Source organism: Danio aesculapii, chromosome 6 (assembly GCF_903798145.1).
Source record: "Danio aesculapii chromosome 6, fDanAes4.1, whole genome shotgun sequence".
Classification (NCBI taxonomy): Eukaryota; Metazoa; Chordata; class Actinopteri; order Cypriniformes; family Danionidae; genus Danio; species Danio aesculapii.
In genome coordinates, this window is record NC_079440.1 from 18,315,412 (window position 1) to 18,334,548 (window position 19,137).

Below are 19,137 nucleotides of genomic sequence, written 5' to 3' on the forward strand. Positions count from 1 at the left end.
AAACTGCACAACCCAAATAAATTATGCTAATTGTTACATTCACGTATGTTTTGCTGTTTGTTTTCTGTTTTGCTTGCTCTTCTCTCATTTCCGCTGTGTATCCTGGTCTGTTTTAGGTGTGCAACCATTGGTCGAAGGGGCTGTCAATCACCATCGTGACTCAATGGGCGCGCCAATCAGGAGCTGGTGCCCACAGTATAAAAGCCATTTTTTCCAGGAGCGCTTGGCTCACAGCTGGTCTACTCATTTGTGTCAGCCGGCCTGCTCACTTGTGTTTGCTTAGTTTGGTTGCTGTTTTCTCTCTATTAAGTGATTGATTTATTAGATAAACTTTGCAGATTAATTTAGTATCTATTGAGAAGTTGAACGATCTTTATGAGAATTTGATTAATAGCTCTTGTTTTGCTAAAGGCTAACATTGTGTACTTTACGAGAACTCTAGTAATGTGAGCAGCTTAGTATCTTTTTTTGTTTAGTTGGAGGCGCTGCCACATGTGTAATTATGTTTTGAAGTAGTTATGAAGTTTAGTTAAGCTACGTGCTGAAGATTGCGGTTTTGTTTCTGCATTTTTCTTTGGTTAGTTAGTTTAGTGGGTTGGGGTTTAGTTGGATCATTTTGTTATATTTATTTCTTTGTTTTGGCAACACTCCTGCTTTCTTTGTTTAATTCGATTTATTTAAAACTACATTCAAATTACATTTTCTGTATTCCTTGCTTGACATTTATCTATTAAATAAATATTTACTTTTTGTTGCACTTAACCAGCAGTTGTGTCTTCTTTTTCATCCAGCATCATTAGACTCACTGATTGTTATGTTTCATCCATTTAATATCTTAATAACTTAAACACATAACACTAATCAAAAAGATAAGAGTTGGCTCACTATAGAACCAAACTGATTGATTTTATTTTATTCAACATTTTTTGCATTTATGATGAAAACCTTTGATAGATATGACAGATGTGACATTGCCACTTTTGTGACTATGGTAAATCAAATATAACTGTTTGAAAACATTGACAGAAACATTTTGAGTATTTTTACAGTACTGTAAAATAAAAACCCACAAAAAAAACTAGAAAGGGTTTCATTATTTTAGTGAAAACTTACTTTTTTTCATGGCATGGTTGATATTTGCATGGAATTGCTCACATGGTAAATTTAAAGTGAAAGTTTAGTGAGTGGTGCTGAAAACAAGTTGAACAAACAGATTATGTGACTCAAAAATAATATTTAAATGAAATTCCAAATGCTGAGTAAACATTTCACTCAAGTACAAGAACACATAACCAAAAATATACAGTTGAAGTCAGAATTATTAGCTCCCCTGAATTATTAGCCCCCCTGTTTATTTTTTCCCCCAATTTCTGTTTGATGGAGAGATTTTTTTTCAACACATTTCTAAACATAATAGTTTTAATAACTCATTGATAATAACTGATTTATTTTATATTTGCCATGATGACAGTAAATAATATTTGACTAGATATTTTTCAAGATATTTCTATTCAGCTTAAAGTGGCATTTAAAGGCTTAACTAGGTTAATTAGGTTAACTAGGGGGGTTAGGGTAATTAGGCAAGTTATTGTATAATGATGGTTTGTTCTGTAGACAGTTGAAAAAAATATAGCTTAAAGGGGCTAATAATTTTGACCTTAAAATGGTTCATAAAAAACTGCTTTTATTCAAGCCGAAATAAAACAAATGAGACTTTCTCCAGAAGAAGAAACATTATCAGACATACTGTGAAAATTTCCTTGCTCTGTTAAACAGGAAATATTTAAAAAAGAAAAAAAATCAAAGGGGGGCTAATAATTCTGACTTCAACTGTACTTAGGTAAATGTAAAAATGCATCTTTAAACTGTATTAAAAATTTAATATTTTGTCAAATAAGAACAAAGCAACCATGGCCACCAAAATATGAATTGTATTTACTGTAAATTATCTGACTATTTTAAAACACTGAATAGCAATTAATACTGTATATAGACAGCTAGTGGCTAAATCAAATTGAACAGGAATAATAAATTTACTTTTTGGTAAAAAAAAAAAATCTAAACTGTTAGTTTGTTACTGATTTATCTAAAGCTAACTAAACTAAAAAGTGTGTGTTTGATGCATGAAAACAAATGGCAAGCAAGCAAGTTTGAGCTTCCTTTTACAATATGAATGAAAATAAAATACATGTATTATAAGTATTAATGTAACAAATACTTTTTAGAACTCCAAGGGGAAAAACTGTAGTATTGTAACCAAATAAAGCTATAAGAAGTATGTTTAAATTGCACATGAGTAAATTACAAATCCTCCAAAACATTGCTTAAGTACAGCAAATAATTAAAACTGCCTTTTAACGGCATTAAAAGGTTAAAGGTTACATTTTTAATACATAAAAATAATACATAAAAATTAAAATAATACATAAATGATAAAAATAGATGTATATCATCTATTCTAAACCTAAATGTGCTATTAAAAAGCATTTACTGAAGCAATCGTGTAATTTTACTCTTTGTTTTTACATGGATTTGAGCCTTTTTGTTGAACTGTGTTGAAGTGATACATTGCTGCAAAGGATTATTTTAATTAATTGTGTCTACTTCAAAATAAAAGAATAAAAAAAAACATTCTGGCTCCTGTACCTGTGTATGAGGATGGCAATAAGTTGATGGCTGCAGTTCAGTAATGACCACCAATGTTACTAATAATGAAGGATTTCGAAAAAAAATACACACAGAAATGATCTACTGTTTAGCAGCTAATGTTCCACTTGTATGTACATTTTTGTTTGTGAGCCCCAAAAATTAAATGTTTAAATTTTTAAAACTTGTTATCTCTCTCTTTTTTGTTTTAGAACTTAATTTATTATAAAGGTTTTCCTCTCAATTTTGACATGCCATAAGAAGTTTTGTCAAAAACGTGGTTGACAATACTATTTACTTCTTGAAAAAAGAAAATTACCCTGGTTTTCTCCTCACGCTCTCTCTGTGTCTCACAAAGAAGTTCCTCCAGCTCCGACAGAGTGTCTCTCAGTGTGTCCACCTGATACATCATATTTGTCTTCTCATTGTCCAGCTGTGCGATGGACACCATGGCTTTACGGTACTTCTCTTCCACCTCTACCAACGAGTCCTGACAGCAAACAACCAAACAATCTTTACAAACACATCATGGACATTATGATTTATGAACTATTTATGCTATGATGCCGTTGCTTGATTAAGATTGGATGAAAAACCTTCAAGCTATGAAGTAATTTTCAAATAAATACACAGCTGAATTAGTATCAGGCAAGTTTTGACAGTTGCATATCGGTTTACAGTTGCATATCACTACACCAAATGTTTTCAGTTAGTACAAATTACTTCACAGCCTACAACAGACAAAAAGCAAGTCAAAACAAAACAAAAGGTGTTGGACGAGATGTGTAAGAATCACACAGATTGGATTCGACAGCAAAAACTTACTGTAATAATAAAATAACTGCATTAAACAATGTTTTGAAATACATCTAAACAATTCATTTAGCTATGATAACCATGTATTAAGTGTAAGCTAGATAATTGACTCTTATTAGAAAACAATATAAATAGAAAACAATACACAGCCTTGGTGTAATAATCATCAACTAGGGTGTGTATTATAACTGCTAATCGTAAATACATTTTTTACTTATAATACAGGCTCTTAAATGCTTGATTCTGATTGGCTGATGTATTTTATAAGGTGTGCTATTATTTTCAGATAATCACACAGCTAACGTAGTTCCAGGCAGGTCTGGACCACATTAATTTCACCTCATTACACTGTATGATTTCAATCATTTCACAGCCTATAACAGTCAAACAATCAAACCAAAACAAAAGGCTTTGTATGAGATGTTTAAAGGTCCTGTGAAGTGCTTTGAAATATGCAGTTTTATTTGCTGTTTAACGTAATCTTAATCGAAACATGAAGAGGGGGTGGGATAAAGTGTAGCCCGTTTCCCTTTTTAATAACAGCCAATAGCATTTTGTTTTATCACAGCTCTGCCAGTGAGAGTGGTTGAGATCAAGTGCATCAAATGAGTAGCAAATGAGAAGCATCTTGAAGGCGCGGCATGTGAGATACTAGAGAGAATTTGATTGGTTATGATTTAATGAGGTGATGTGAATAAAACCGTTGATCCATTCAGGCGGAAGTGACAGACTACAAGCTTTGCATGTTTATATCAGTTTTATATCTTCTAAACACAAAATTTGTTACTGTTTTGGAGCACACTAGCTTATAGATATCTTAAAAACTAACAATACTGATACTAACATCTAAAAAACTTTATTATTTTTTTTTTATGAGACCTTTAAAAAGCTAATCCTACCAAAGAACATTGATCTTATTCTTCACGTATGAGAGAGGGCATACCCATTGGAACCTTATTGGCTTGAGACTTCCAGACTCATTCACTACTACAGATATTTAGCTGCAAAAAAATCAGCTTGTTATGTTGCTTGACGTTGCAAACTGGTATTTTATAATTATGTTATTTTTATTTAAAGTCATGAACACACTTGTTTGTAGAGAAGGTAGTTTGACCATTTTCTGCAGTTTGATATTCCTAGTTGTTTTTCCCATAGGCAACTAAATAGAAGGTTCTAAAACTATCACAGAAATGAACGCACTTCTGCATTGTAGAATAAGGTGAATAGACTATAAAAGATTTCACCAAACAGCTTAGAATCACCAAGAGGCGACACCCAATAGAACGTTGCAATGCAACAGCAGTGCCCATTCCGTGCAGATTCCGTCATTCTGGAGTGAAAGCGATCGGCCGTCCATTGGATCTCATTGCTGTCGCAATGGCAAGCAGCTGCTTTGTTTTTTATTTATTCATTTAAAAAAAAAAAAACGTATCAATGCTGAAATACAACCTGAAAGACGCGAATACAATACTTACAATCATAGACTGGTGATTATCTGGACTATTAATAGTTTATTTTACAGACTTAATGTTTAGTATATTAACCATACTTATTTTCTTGAAACTGTCACTTTTAGATGAAATTACTTTAAATTACTTTAATGTAATAGTTTACGCACTGGCATAATACATATTAATACTAAAATGTTAAATTAAATTAACATGACTTTCAAAGTTGATAACAGATTAACAGTACTTTTGTTATAGTATTAAATTATATTAGTACATAGTATTTTTTCCAGTGTTGTCTGCTAAAAAAAAGACTAATAAAGTTTTTATTTAAAAAGCAACTTTCCCCAAATGTATTTATTTTTTATTTTCATATCTATTTTTTATTCGTGATTTTAATGCTGTCATTAAAAATCATGGAGGCCATACAAACTACCAGATAATGTAGTTTTTGTTGTAGTTTTTTGTTGTGTATACTCATAAATCTTCATTTTATGTTATATGTGAAACAGATATTTTAGATATCAGATGTATTAAAATTAGTCTTGTCAACATTTTGGAAATTGTCTGTTTTCATTGGGATATTGTTTTAAATTTGTTTTCATAATGTACTAATTTAACTCATGTTTAACTCAATATTTTGATTCATTCTGTCTAGTGTTAGTTATCTGTGCTGTTGTTCTATTGGAATTTTCATTCAAAAATGGCCACCGCATGACACTAGCGGCATACAGTGGCTGTTTCCCAAATAGCAACAGAGTGTGGCCTCTTGGTGATTCTATGCTCTTTAATGTCACTCGTATATATTTGAATGGGGAAAAACGCAACAATCAATATTGGCACTCTAGAGAGGGAAACCCCGGCTTTTAGGTAAGGAGCCAATCATCAATTGCTGGAATAGACTGATAAATGATGGAGGAAGAGTCTTTCTGCTACTTCATTGTTGTGATCCCTCTGGGTTCAGCAATCGTGCTAGAATATCAGTGAATAATTTCTTTATAGACATGAGAAATATATCTACATAAACACGAAATGGGCGATGCGGTGGCGCAGTAGGTAGTGCTGTCGCCTCACAGCAAGAAGGTCGCTGGTTTGAGCCTCAGCTGGGTCAGTTAGCATTTCTGTGTGGAGTTTGCAAGTTCTCCCTGTGTTCGCGTGGGTTTCCTCTGGATGCTTCAGTATCCCCCACAGTCCAAAGACATGCGGTACAGGTGAATTGGGTAGGCTAACTTGTCCGTAGTGTATGAGTGTGAATGAGTGAGTATAGATGTTTCCCAGAGATGGGTTGCAGCTGGAAGAGCATCCGCTGCGTAAAACATATGCTGGATAAATTGGTGGTTCATTCCGCTGTGGTGACCCCAGATTAATAAAGGGACTAAGCCAAAAAGAAAATGAATGAATGAATGAATAAACATGAAATGTTTACTTTTTAAACAAAATGAAAACACTTGTTCAACACATGCTCTCTGGCTTGGTATTCAGTATGAAATGAACATAAAATGCAGTCATCCTGTCTGATCTCATTAGTTTAAATGTATTCCCACCTCTGCCATTCAAATGAAAATGAAATGACGTAACTTGAACACCCACAAACTTGTAAACAAAGAGGTTGCTGTCATTTTAGGAGGAGATTTGCCATAAGGAATTGCCATTGGAAATGACCCCAGAAGGCCAGTGCGAACAGATGCAGCATTATTCAAAGAATTATGTTTTGTAACATATAAGTTGTTGATTATTACAGCGTTTACTTGCTCAGGATGATGTTTGATTGACAGGATGATGTTTGACTCTCCAGAAACCTCCTTAAATGAGGTTGATCTTTTTTCCCCCCTAGCTGTGTTTGTGCACTAGCTTGGGCAACCTGAACTTTTGTCATGAGATTGTTGTTTTTAAATTTCAATGGTCATTCATTCATTTATTCATTCATTTATTCTCCTTAGGCTTAGTCCCTTTTTTCACCAGGGATCTTCACCACATTGGTAATTCCAAATATGAACTTTAATCATAGGCTTGGTAAACAGTTTTGGAGTTTGCTTTTTTCCCATTTAAAGAGATAGAAGCTGCACCTGCATACCCGAAAGGCATTTCAAAGTCACACAGGAGCCCTTTGAGGAAAAATACTGGCAAAAATCTTGAAATATAACATCTTAACAGTGTCTTCAGATGTGGTGTAAAACAACTTTGCTTCATGGCTGCATCACCATTATCTAAATCATCAGCTTCAGTTTGTAATGACGCCTGATAAAGTTGGCATGGAATCAAAATTTGCAAAACATTTTATGTGTATAGTAGTACTTGATATAAATGATGGATCTGTGCACCATTATTTTGTCAAAATTTATTTGCTCTCAAAATCTTTCATCAAAATAACATTATTACGTTCCCTCTCGCCTCGAAACGACTTTTCTTCACTCCTGGTCACATGGAATGCCTTTAGGGCGGGGTTAGCAATGCATGTCTCATTTATGCCCTGCTTTTGTGCATTCGTCCATCTTCTTTCATTTTGTAAGCATCACCCATCTTCTAAAAATCTAGTTAAAATCGCTAACAATTGTTTTCTAAAGGATGAAAACATGCACTGCCTTACATTTTTTTCTCATTTTAGGACAGTTTCAAGTCGATCATGATAGAGGATAGACAATCTTAACGTCTGTTTCATGTTGACTTTAAGTTGTGTGGTGTATAAAAGACATGGGTATTTATTGCTGAGAATCTCAATGTATCTTGCTGTCCTGATGAAGGTCTGAGAATTCTGTGCGAGTCTTGTGCAGCCGCTGCTAAGGAGCCATTTTTTAATTTTATTTTTTGTTGATCTATGATCTATGTTTTACGTTTGTTTCTTTGTTTAATTAATACTTTTGATTGAGTGAATATTGTTAAATTAATTATCTATATTTTTGTTGCCACTTTATTTTGCAAAAGACATATTTTTGTCTCTAAATAAATAGAGAATTGTACTTCTTGAGTTGCGTGTCCTTTTTATGCTGCTGTCCCCTAGACGAGCATTATAAATTGGGCTTCTCAACACTCATTTGAATTGAGAAATATCTAATTTTACCATATTTAGTCTTTCAAAACAAGGCGTACACTATGTAATCTCTGTACACACTGCATCCCAGAAACCAATATGTCGTCACTGTCTAAACATCTGACATTAGGCATTGATATAAACGTTACAATCATGACTTTCAACATTATTACAGCGCACTTTGAACATTCATGGGCAATATTTGTTAAGCTGCCTTTTACAGTCTGATAAGACAGCCTGTGACGTGTGTAGCCTGACCTATCAAGCGGAAAATTCAACAACAAACTCTTGTTCCATTCATATACTGTACACCAAAATTACCTTCATTTCCCTTATGGAGGCCTCGGTGTCAGCTGAAATGGAGGTATCACAGCTCCCTCTTCTGGATAAGCCTCCGCCCAGAGAGGCTAGAGTTGCAGCAGAGAGGGTGGATGCTGTTCTGGACCCCTGTGGATGTAGTTTAAATATTTACTCCATCACATGCATTTAGTTGTAGTTTTACTTATTATGATGCTTGTCTTTGCATTCATTTAACATCAAAAAATTGAATGGGATGTGTGGCCATACACAATAAATGCACTATATAAATCCACATTACTTTACATTACATAAAAAAGATCCCACTAACCTTTTCCAGAAAGTCTGACCTTTCTTCCACCTGTGTAAAAATAAAAATAAAATATGTTCAAGCAGGGCTACACTTTAAAAAATGATGTAAATCTATAATAAATTTGCTCAGCATTTATTTAACAATATTAGATAACTGCAATAACTAGAGATCTGTTCCATGCTTTATCCAGCAGAGGGAGCAAGACACAAATGGAATTCTCAATGATTCTCAATGTTTGAGAAACAGGATATGGAGAAGGAAAGACAAAAGGGCATTTTTTTTTATGCATGTTATAGAGAAGGCAGACTTGACCTTGAAATGAAAGAATTAAAGCCTTGGCAGGGATAGAAAATGGAAGCTCACCACTGGGCTGGCACGGGCCGAACTTGCCCTAGATGAGGCCCTAGAACTGGAGCCCAGAAAGCCATTGTAGTCTGAAGGCTGACCAGAAAAGCAGGTAAAGAGAATGAAAAAAAGCACAAAAAGACGGACAGAAGGTGTTAGAGGTAAAGAGAGTTAGTTTCGAGCATTAGAGGAAAATATAGGAATGTTTCAGAAATGAGAGCACTGTATACACTACCGTTCAAAAGTTGTGGTAAGATGCTTTTGAAAGAATTATTTTATGCTCATCAAGGTTTATTAGATTAAAATCCAGAAAATATGGTCATATTTTAAAATGATAAAAATGTAAATTTATTTAAAAATGTAACTTTAAAGCTATGAATGTTGACTGTAACAGAATTAATATAGGTCATAATAATTAATGGGTGATTTTTCTATTCATTCATGGTTTCTAATTGTATTGTAGGACCTTGAACTCTCCTCTGTTAAACATAACTAAATCTGGCTTGGTCAGGTAAATTACAGTAGAAAAACACCTAATGAAATGCCAAATACTCCATCTGTTTTTTTACAGATTTAATTAGTAGGTGATGTTCCTGGAGTTTCAACAATATATAAAATTTAATGCAATTCAAAAGAGAAAGATTAACTAAAACTAAACTTTTAATTATTTTTCAAATATTTTTCAAGTGATTTTAAAGGACGGAGAATTTCACAGTGTTTTTCCTGTAATATTTTTCTTCCCTAGATTTTTCTTTCTTCTAAAGGTATTTTTATTCTATTTTTCCATCTTGTTTCTTTACTTTGGCTGGAATAAAGGTAAATATTATTAGCCCATACATTCCTTTTTTTTCCTATGTTGTCCAAATGACTTGCCTAATTAACTGTAATTAACTTAAATAATCTAGTTAAGCCTTTAAATTGAACTATAACTTCAACTAGAAGTATAAAATAATTAGAAAAAACATAATCATTCAATTATGCACTGTTGTCATAGGTAATATTATTAGATTATAATTTGTTATTAGAAACTAGTTATTAAAACTATTATGTTTAAAAAAGTGTTGAAAAAGTCTGAAAACTTCACAGAAGGGCTAATAATTTGTTGTTGTTGTATATTTTTAGGTGAACAATTCCAAAGAACATAGTTAAGCATATTCTAACTTGAAATATTCATTAAATCAAATATGAATTAGGTTATCTCAAAAAAAATTATAATCTTTTGTACAGTAGTGTAAAACCAAGTGACTGTAAAACAAACACTGACACATCGGTTTCTGTGCAAAGGAGTGTCAGTTATCTGACTAGTGAACAACCAAACTTCAACCAGACAAACACGAAAAGGAAATTCATCCAAGCTGATGAACCATCAAATGCATGCCTTACATACATTATCCCACTCTGATTACTGCCATGCAGGCATCAGAAAGAAATACTGGGAAAAAACAGTAGATTAACCTCAGAGAAAACCTCAAGAAATAAACAAAGACACAAATGACACCTAGTCAAGCCCATGGTCTTTTAACAGACCCATGCAAGATGCTCAACAATCCCAGACTGGTATTGGGTATCATGTCATGCCCCTGTCAGAGGAAGAGGTAAAGATCGGGCCTTACGCCTCTAGCGCTGGAGCCACTGAAACGCCTAGTGGCAGAGTATGAGCTCTCTTCATGCAGAGACCCCTGCAGACAGAACACAATAGCTCACCATACACCCTACATTCACCTTACACACTTCACATCTCGCAGACATAACCATGAGAAAGCTATAAACTGTTTAAAGGAACACTACACATTTTTTTGAAATAGGCTCATTTTACAAGTCACATTTTTTAATTCATTCAGCTGATCTCGGGATCGCAGGAGCCATTTTATCATAGCTTAGCATAGATCATTAAATCAGATTAGACCGTTAGCATCTAGCTCAATTTCAAAATTTTCAATACTGACATGGATAGGAACTATACTCTCATTCTGACATAAAGGCCTCGGTATACTTCAACCTAGTGTTGTCAAAAGTATCGACTTCGGTACCAGTAATTACTGAAAGTTTAAAAACATCCATTTCCCGCTAACATTTGAGCACTGTTGAGTGCATTCCTAAACATCGCTGATTGGCCTCAACAGAAATGATTGTGATTGGACGTAAAGGTCATCAGGTCACCACTTCTTAGCGCTGTTCACCAAGTACAAACACATGTGCTGCGTCCCAATTCGCATACTTATACTACGCCCTAAAAGTATGTACTTATATACCTTTGAGTGTGTAACAAAAGAGTGTGCAAGCTTAGTTGCTTAGTTACGAACCCTGTCAATCATCCACACATCATCCAACATTTCTGTTGTATTTAATTTCCTACCTTACTGTAGAAGCAGCAGCAGGATAATCTGCCATTCAAGAGTCTTTCATGCAGAGAAACCTGGTGTTTGGATAATTGTGCATTCAGACGTAATGTCCAAACATAAAATATTTTTTACAAAAATTTAAAAATGACATTGATGTGTCTTGCTCGTTCTGTGAGACTTCTTCTGAGTCTGTTGCTCACTTGTTTTGGGAATGTCCCTTTGTTAAATCGTTCTGGTCTGATGTGAATTCTCTAATTGTCCAAAAGGTTTATGGTGATTTTTCTTTAAGCTATAGACATGTTGTTTTGGGGTTTTATATTAAATAAAAACAATTCCATAATTCAGCTTTTTGTATTAACCTAATTTTATTTATTGGAAAGTTTTTATACACAAATGCAAATATATTCCATGTAAGCCAAATTTAGTTTTTTTAAACGACAATTGGAACTGTACTTAAAAGCCATCATGGAGTGTCATAACAAGAAAGCAATTAAAACTTATAAAACATGTGCTTTATTTAATATTCTGCATTAATTTGTTTTATTTTTTCTTGTGCCCTCATTTATTTATTTTTATTTTTTGTTTCTTTTTCTTCCTCATTGTCTATCTTTCTTTTGCTTTACCTTTATTGTTAAAAACCTAAATTGTTACATTTCTCTTGTTGCAAAAAAGTAATATTTGTATTGCTTGTACTATACTTATATCCGTTTGTATTTCTTTCTGTTATAATTGCCTGTTGTTATTGCAATAAAAAATGTAATAAATAAAATAAAAATAAAAAATTAATTACAGTCATAAAAACATCTTTACGGAAGCCTCTCTACTAGATGGTTGGTCTCGCACATCCATCATGTCTGTAGTTTATTTACACTTTTAATGCACATTTGTAGTTCTAATCGAATTCATGTCCAACATGCAATGTAGTGTGGTCAATATCAGCAGTTAGAGTATGGACAGTTCTACACTTAACATTTTCACGGAAAATAGTAAAGCATCTGGGAACCCTTTGGCATACTCTACGTTTTGGGACATACTGATTCTATTTTCAAATACTATTTAGGACGGATAGTATGCGAATTGGGATGCAGCAAGATACACAGATTCAATCGGCAGATCTCTCAAATGTCAGCTCATAGACAGACCGGCTGATCGACATGACTTTGAAACTCTCCATTGTTCGTGTATCTGTGTTTGCACTTGGTGAATAGATTGGTGAACCTGCAACAGGCACAATGATATTAAGCAGCACCCTTAAAATAATCCCCAGCTAAGTAACAACTGTAGGTGTCATCACTACGAAATATCATTGCATGAGATGCTAATGGTCTAATTTAATTCAGCGATTTACAGTATGCTAAGCTAAGCTAAAAGTGTTCCTGTGAGATGTGGATATCAGCTGAATGGATTCAGAAATGATTAATCTCAACTCTTTAACTCTAGGGGGTAGTAAAATTTGCTTATTTCCAAAAAAAAGTGGAGTGTTCCTTTAAAGAGAAAATGAACAATCTGAAATGACTACTTAATGTCTCCAAAATGGTTCGCCATCATGAAATGTGATCAACAGGGCTGCTAACAACAAGGGGAGATGTACTGTACTTATAAACACATCATGGGCGGGAAATGCTCATTACATACAGAGGAGATTTAAAGGAAGCTTCTTTGCGTGTTAACACATTGACCTTAATGCGCTCTGATGTACTGTGAGCACTTATGGAATGACGAATTGAAATTAAGAATTGATTACTGAGTGAAGGCTATGGATGCCAAAGACTTGTCAACACATGTGTAGTCAGAGATATTCTGAGTACCGGGTTGCTAACATGCATGCAGGTTTCTGCTCACATAAACGATTGAACACACACAACACATGTCTGTAAATGAGACAGTTCACCCCACAATGAAAAATCTGTTATCATTTTGCTTTAATGTCATTAAATAATTGGTTTATAATTCTGGTAGGATAAACAAATGAACAGAGATATGCAGCAGAATGTCAATGAAGCTATTTCCAAACATTACTGTGAAGAAAAACTAATGTTAACTGCAATGATGTACATTTTTTTAAAAATAAAAAGTAAATAAAAAGTATTTTAGTGCATTAAGTTACTTTATGTAAATATAGTGTAAAATATACATTAAAACTAGAGCTTATATTGGGCCCAAAAAATGAAACCCGATCCTACCCGAGCCAGTGCACCTTGTGTCTGAGCCTGACCCGGTCCGACACAACTGTAATTACAGTATGAGCCTGACTTAAACTCGACTATTTTTGAATACATGCACCATTGTAACAGACATTCTCAACTACAATTCTGAGTTGTTTGAATTATAGAAATTAGTTTAGATTAATGTTAATGAATAATGCAACAAATATGAAGCATGTAAACTGCAATGTTTGTTTATTCAGAATGGATCGTAATAAAAGAGGACATTGAAGGTGGACTATCATCCTTTCTGCCATGGCAAGCCTGCTTCATATGTCTGTTCATCGAGGAAGTCCCTGTTTTTTTGTATCAGTGCGGACCGTGAGCAGACACAATATGTGACCCTGGATATATTTATTTATTTATTTGTTATACTTTTTGTTTATTTATTATTTTATATTTAATTTTTTTTTGTCACACTTTATTTTATGGTTTGTTTGTTGAATTTAAGTTGCATTGCAACTAATTCTCATTTTATAATAAGTAGACTATTAGGTTGGGGTTACAAAGTTTCTTATAGTCAGTTAAATGTCTGTTTAGCAGCAGTATCAACAGATATTAAGCAGACAGTCTACTAATACCATTAAAATAAAGTGTTACCTTTTTATTTTTATGTTACGACCCAGGGTCACATATTGTGTCTGCTCACGCTCCGCACTGACGCGCTGCTTCTGCATGCGATATGAAATTCTAATCTATAAACATGGATGCCAAAAAACACGCATAATATATAATATATATATGTTAAAATAATAAATAAAATCTAAATAAATAAATAAACTGAGATGTGTACATCACCTGAAAGCTGTAAAAAAAATGTGTAAAAATAATGTTTGCATTTATGTACAATTTTTTAGAGCTGGGCAATATTTGGCCAAGATACAACTATATTAAAATCTGTAATCTGAGGATTCAAAAAAGACAATTTCCTTTTAAGTTGTCCAAATAATGCTCTTACATATAGCTCAATAAAGTGATACATATTACCAAAAAAAGTTTAGATATAATTTTGAAATATTTCACAAAATATCTTCATGAGCATTGTCTTTATTTAATATACTTAATTTGATTTTGGCTTAAAAGAAACATTATTAATTTTCAAAATATTATTGGCTATTCCTACAAATAAATCTTTTTAACATGAGTGTTTTTTCTATTACATAGTGCTCAGGATATACTAATACACCCCCCACAAATCTCTCATTTAAATTAATATTTTCTATAAGATTATTTTCAATATTATATTTGTCCATATACATTAGTCAGTACTAAAGTAAAATCTGGAGCTAATCTAACAAAATAACTTACAATAATGGTTAAAAAAATTTGTAGCCCAAATTCATTTTAGGGAAAAATATTAAATACAAATTTTAAAAAAGATAAAAAAAATCAAGAGAAATAAAAATATATTCAATTTTGTTGAAATGTGCAAGTATTTTTATTTTTTTGCAATATTTTGCATGAATTTAAATGTATTATGTATGGAAAAGGTTGGCTTGAACATTCTACTACAGTTCCACTGTTTTTATATCCCACACAAAAAGCTTCAGTGACAGCAGAAATTTCAGTTTAGGGTGATCTATATGTCAATTATACTGTGCGTTATGTAATCACAACAACAAAACAATGAACAAACAATCTGCACGTCAGGTAGCATGCAGATTACAGCTGGAAACAAACCCTGTGACTTCTTGAACGAGGGGTTTCAATAAATAGTGCAGAAGGCTAAAAGAGAGAGGAGGAAGAAATATATATGCTCATAACATTTAATTTCAATGCTACATGTTCTTCAACTTAAAGAAATCAGACTTTTAAAAAATATATACAAAAATGAATAAATATCTATCTTCAATTTGTACCACTATAAAGCAGCACATTTTAAAACAAGTTTGTATAAACTTGGCATTTTCCATTCCTTTTCTAACCAAATAAGTAAGCTCCTAGATTAATGTCTGGGAATTTCATGTGTGCTAACTATAAAATGTCTCAAAATAATCCCCAAAACACAAGTAATGTTATAATTAGCGCGTGCAATGATGATATATATTGAATGGATAAAATAATAAGAATTTTGTTTTATATTATGCTCTATTGGTCATTATTTACAGTATGATAATGCTTTTTCAGCATTTGGATTACCACACACATATTACATGCCAGGCAGAAGTGTGAAAAACAGCATTGGGAAAAAGTTACATGCTTGAAATTACAATGTTTATTTTTTACGTTTTATTTAGTGATATATTATATTGGGCCTGTAATTTTTTTTTTTAAATATATGTATTTCTATATCAAATCAATAACTAAATAATCTATATCAATATCTGACCTTATATTTCTAAATAAAGTGAGAAAACTAATTGCATATTAATAAGTACTTTTTTGAGTACATCCTAGAGAAATAGTCCTGACTAGGGATGTAATGATTCACCTGACTCACGATTCGATACGATTCATGATACTAATCTTACGATTTAGTCCCAATTTTTTAACAAAATTATTTTAAACAAATTTAAGGTGAAGAGCTCTTTCATTTTTTTCTTAAATGCTGCACATTTTTGCTAAATTTAATATATATTCTGCCATAACTAAATTGCTATTTTAAAAACAAATGCCAAAAAATAAAAATAAAAGAACAAAATAAATTAAAGACTGATTAATATAAACAAACTAAAACGGTGACTGTGCTGGAATTTGACATTTTTAAAAAGGAATATCAGCATATCTGTTTTCTGGCATAAAAATGTCCCCTGCTCATGAAAAAAACTCACTGGGGACTGAGATGCCTGGTGTGGAGAGAGAAAAGCCTTACAGCGGTGGTCAATAGGCCTTCTGCTTCAGGAGACTGGCCACTGGCATAAAAAAACTGATTATAAAATTGCTAATTATAAAGTAGAATAGAGACAGGAGTTGAACATGATTATGAAAGTGAATAATACATATTTATTATATTTTAATTAATAATTTATATAATTATTATATTAAATATACTATATTTATTTGGTATAAGTATCAGTGTGATACACTTAAGAAAAGATCATCTTGAACTTTTTAAAATATAATAAAGAAATAATAAGCAAATTATTAAAATATGCATAAACTCATTTGGAAAGGAGAGGGTAAAAATAATCTAATATCTGATTCTGCAACAGAACAACTTTCTCTTTCAGTCTGAAAAACATCTTCACACTTTCACTATGAAAACACTGATGCACCGTATGATCTCTGTAGCACTCGTCAGAGCAAGCATAGATGCAAATTATGTGGTCCGTGTCGTTTGGCTTATTAATAGTTATTTTTTTGTATAGACGTCTGTGACAGTAGTTTTTCCACTGTGCTGACGGTTAATGTGCATCATATTTGTTGTTCTGTTAGTGTAAGTAAACGTCTTCATGCTGTATTTGCACACAGTTTGTCTGACGAACCTCAACGCTTATGTGCAGGTAAAGCAAGATTGCTCTTGTAAGCATAGCACCCCCTCTGTTCAAAACATATATCACGATTCATTGAACATTTCAACTGGTTTGAATCACCACATATTTAAATCGATTTTCAACTGACTCACGGTGAATCGTTTCATCCCAAGTCCTGTCCATTGTGGTTAATATTTATAATTGCTAATCTAAATGTTATGCTAACCGAATATATCGTCATCAGGATATTAGATGACTTATATCATGATGCACATCATGATTTTGCCAAGTAAGATGCGATCCTAGATTAACATCTATGTTGATCCTCGAACATCATTTTTGTTCGAAAATGAAATTATACCTATTCCATACCCCTAAACCCAACCTTAAAGGTAAATTATTCCCAAAATCAGAGGGGAATAATAGTTGGATAACAATCATGTAGAAGTGCATATCCCTAACCGTAAGCCTAAAATTAACATAAACTAAACATATCCCTTAATTCTGATTGGCTGATTGGAATGTTGTTCCAGGATCAACATAGATGTTAATCCAGGAACATGTCCTACTTGGTGAATTCAGGTTGGCGTATCATGATTGGAGATCTTTGTCATATCGCCCAGCCCTAGTTGTAATCAAATCAGTCTACACTATTGTTTCAGTAAGTAATTCAACTTTAAAAAGTGACTTCTACCAACGCTTCTGGAACCCAGTGGTAGCGGTCATTGTTACAAAATGCTGGGTTCCACACAATTCTTTCCTGTATTCCCAACACAAATCAATTAAGCTAACTTAACAAATTTAAGTGGATTGAACATAAAACAATGAAGTTGCCCTCCAAAAATCTCAAGAATTGTGTTGTTTCAGCTCAAATAGCAGTGAAAATAATTCTTTGAGTGCTGTTTGAAAATAAATGCTCCTATGAAATGACTGAGGGAAAGAGAAAAGCTAGAAAAGCAAAATGAAGAAAAGGAGCTAAAACAATGAAGGAGAGAAGAAGCTCTAATGGGAGAAATAAATCAGGATTTTTAAGGATTGTGAGAGGGACAAACCCGTCCATTTTGTAGTCTGGCTGAAGTCAGACTGCTGGTGCTGCTGCAGAGATCTGTGTGGTTGCCCTACGGTAAGCAGAGGAGGACAAAAGACAATGTAAAAATGAGGGGCAGGAAAAGCGGAGGTCACAGGTTGTTGGAAAAGTGTGATTCAGCAAAAGTTTGAATGAATGAAAGAGGGAACTAGCAGTGGCGGGACTCTGTGTGCAAACGATAGCCGCACAGAGTCATTTTCATTGATCAGTAGTAAGGCACATTATTGAAACCTAATATAATAAATGTAAATAAAGGTTGAACTTCAGTGTTTAGAGCAAAAACACACTTTGATCATGCTTGGCAAGTCACATATGATATGATAATAAAAGGTAACCTATTTTAAAATGATATCGTCTACATTAGATTGGTCAGTATCAAAGCCAAAGAAGTTACTAATCTAAGTAAATAAATCAAATTAAAGATCACAGTCCAAAAATTAGTACACTCAAATTAATATGTTGAGGGAAAATATTAAATAGATTTTTAATAAACAGGACAAATCATAATAATGTATAACATTTTGATGAAAGTTTGCAATTTTATTTTTGCAATAACTCATTTAAATGTATTATATTTCTATGTAAGGTGACCAAACGCTTTTTTAATAATTATAACTGTTTATTAAAACTCAAATTTACACATTTTTGCACCAAAAGAGTGTTGCCTACATTTACTGAGAAATTGATAAATATCTAAAATTTTATTAGGGGGTTTACTCATTTATAGTGTTTGTCCAAGAAAATTCTTCCTTTTTGTAACTTGTCAATTGCCCTGAAAATCGAAATCTAAAGTATTAGAAAGCAAATTCAGCAAATACAGCTTAATATTATTTTCATTCAAACGAAAGCTCTAAAGGAAGAATCATAGGTGTACTAACCCTCAAACTGCCCCGACTGCCAACAGACATCCGCTCTTCATCATCTGATATCTGAAACAGGAGAAAAAGAAAACGGGGAAATTAAAATTGCTTCAGGTAAATAAACAGCTTTCTGTGCATCTGCGAGTTTATGACTTTTGAGCAGCCTGAACTCACAAGTAAACGCAAGTTTTTTTACGTTTTTTTTTTTACGCATTTTACGTTTTGTCAGTTTAGTGGCTAATTCAGATGAATTCGTATGAGCTCAGTCATACGAGAATGTTCGATTTTAAAAAGGAGGTGTGGCACCCAACCCTGCCTCTAAACTAGAAATGTCCAGA

General features: G+C 33.1%; 1 protein-coding gene across 3 annotated transcripts in view; it reads right to left on the reverse strand.

The window, feature by feature from the left end:
• lrrfip1b (leucine rich repeat (in FLII) interacting protein 1b) overlaps window positions 1-19,137 on the reverse strand; it is an 87,311-nt gene that overhangs the window by 25,991 nt on the left and 42,183 nt on the right. Inside the window, exons 6-12 of one of the 3 annotated variants that reach the window (XM_056459701.1) lie at window positions 18,818-18,868; window positions 17,905-17,970; window positions 10,507-10,572; window positions 8,912-8,989; window positions 8,567-8,596; window positions 8,260-8,385; window positions 2,966-3,136 (exon numbers count right to left, since the gene is read on the reverse strand). In XM_056459701.1, coding sequence (XP_056315676.1) covers window positions 2,966-3,136; window positions 8,260-8,385; window positions 8,567-8,596; window positions 8,912-8,989; window positions 10,507-10,572; window positions 17,905-17,970; window positions 18,818-18,868 — 588 coding nt within the window. The remainder of the gene's footprint in view (window positions 1-2,965; window positions 3,137-8,259; window positions 8,386-8,566; window positions 8,597-8,911; window positions 8,990-10,506; window positions 10,573-17,904; window positions 17,971-18,817; window positions 18,869-19,137) is intronic. The other 2 variants (XM_056459702.1, XM_056459703.1) reach the window with 2 other exon arrangements.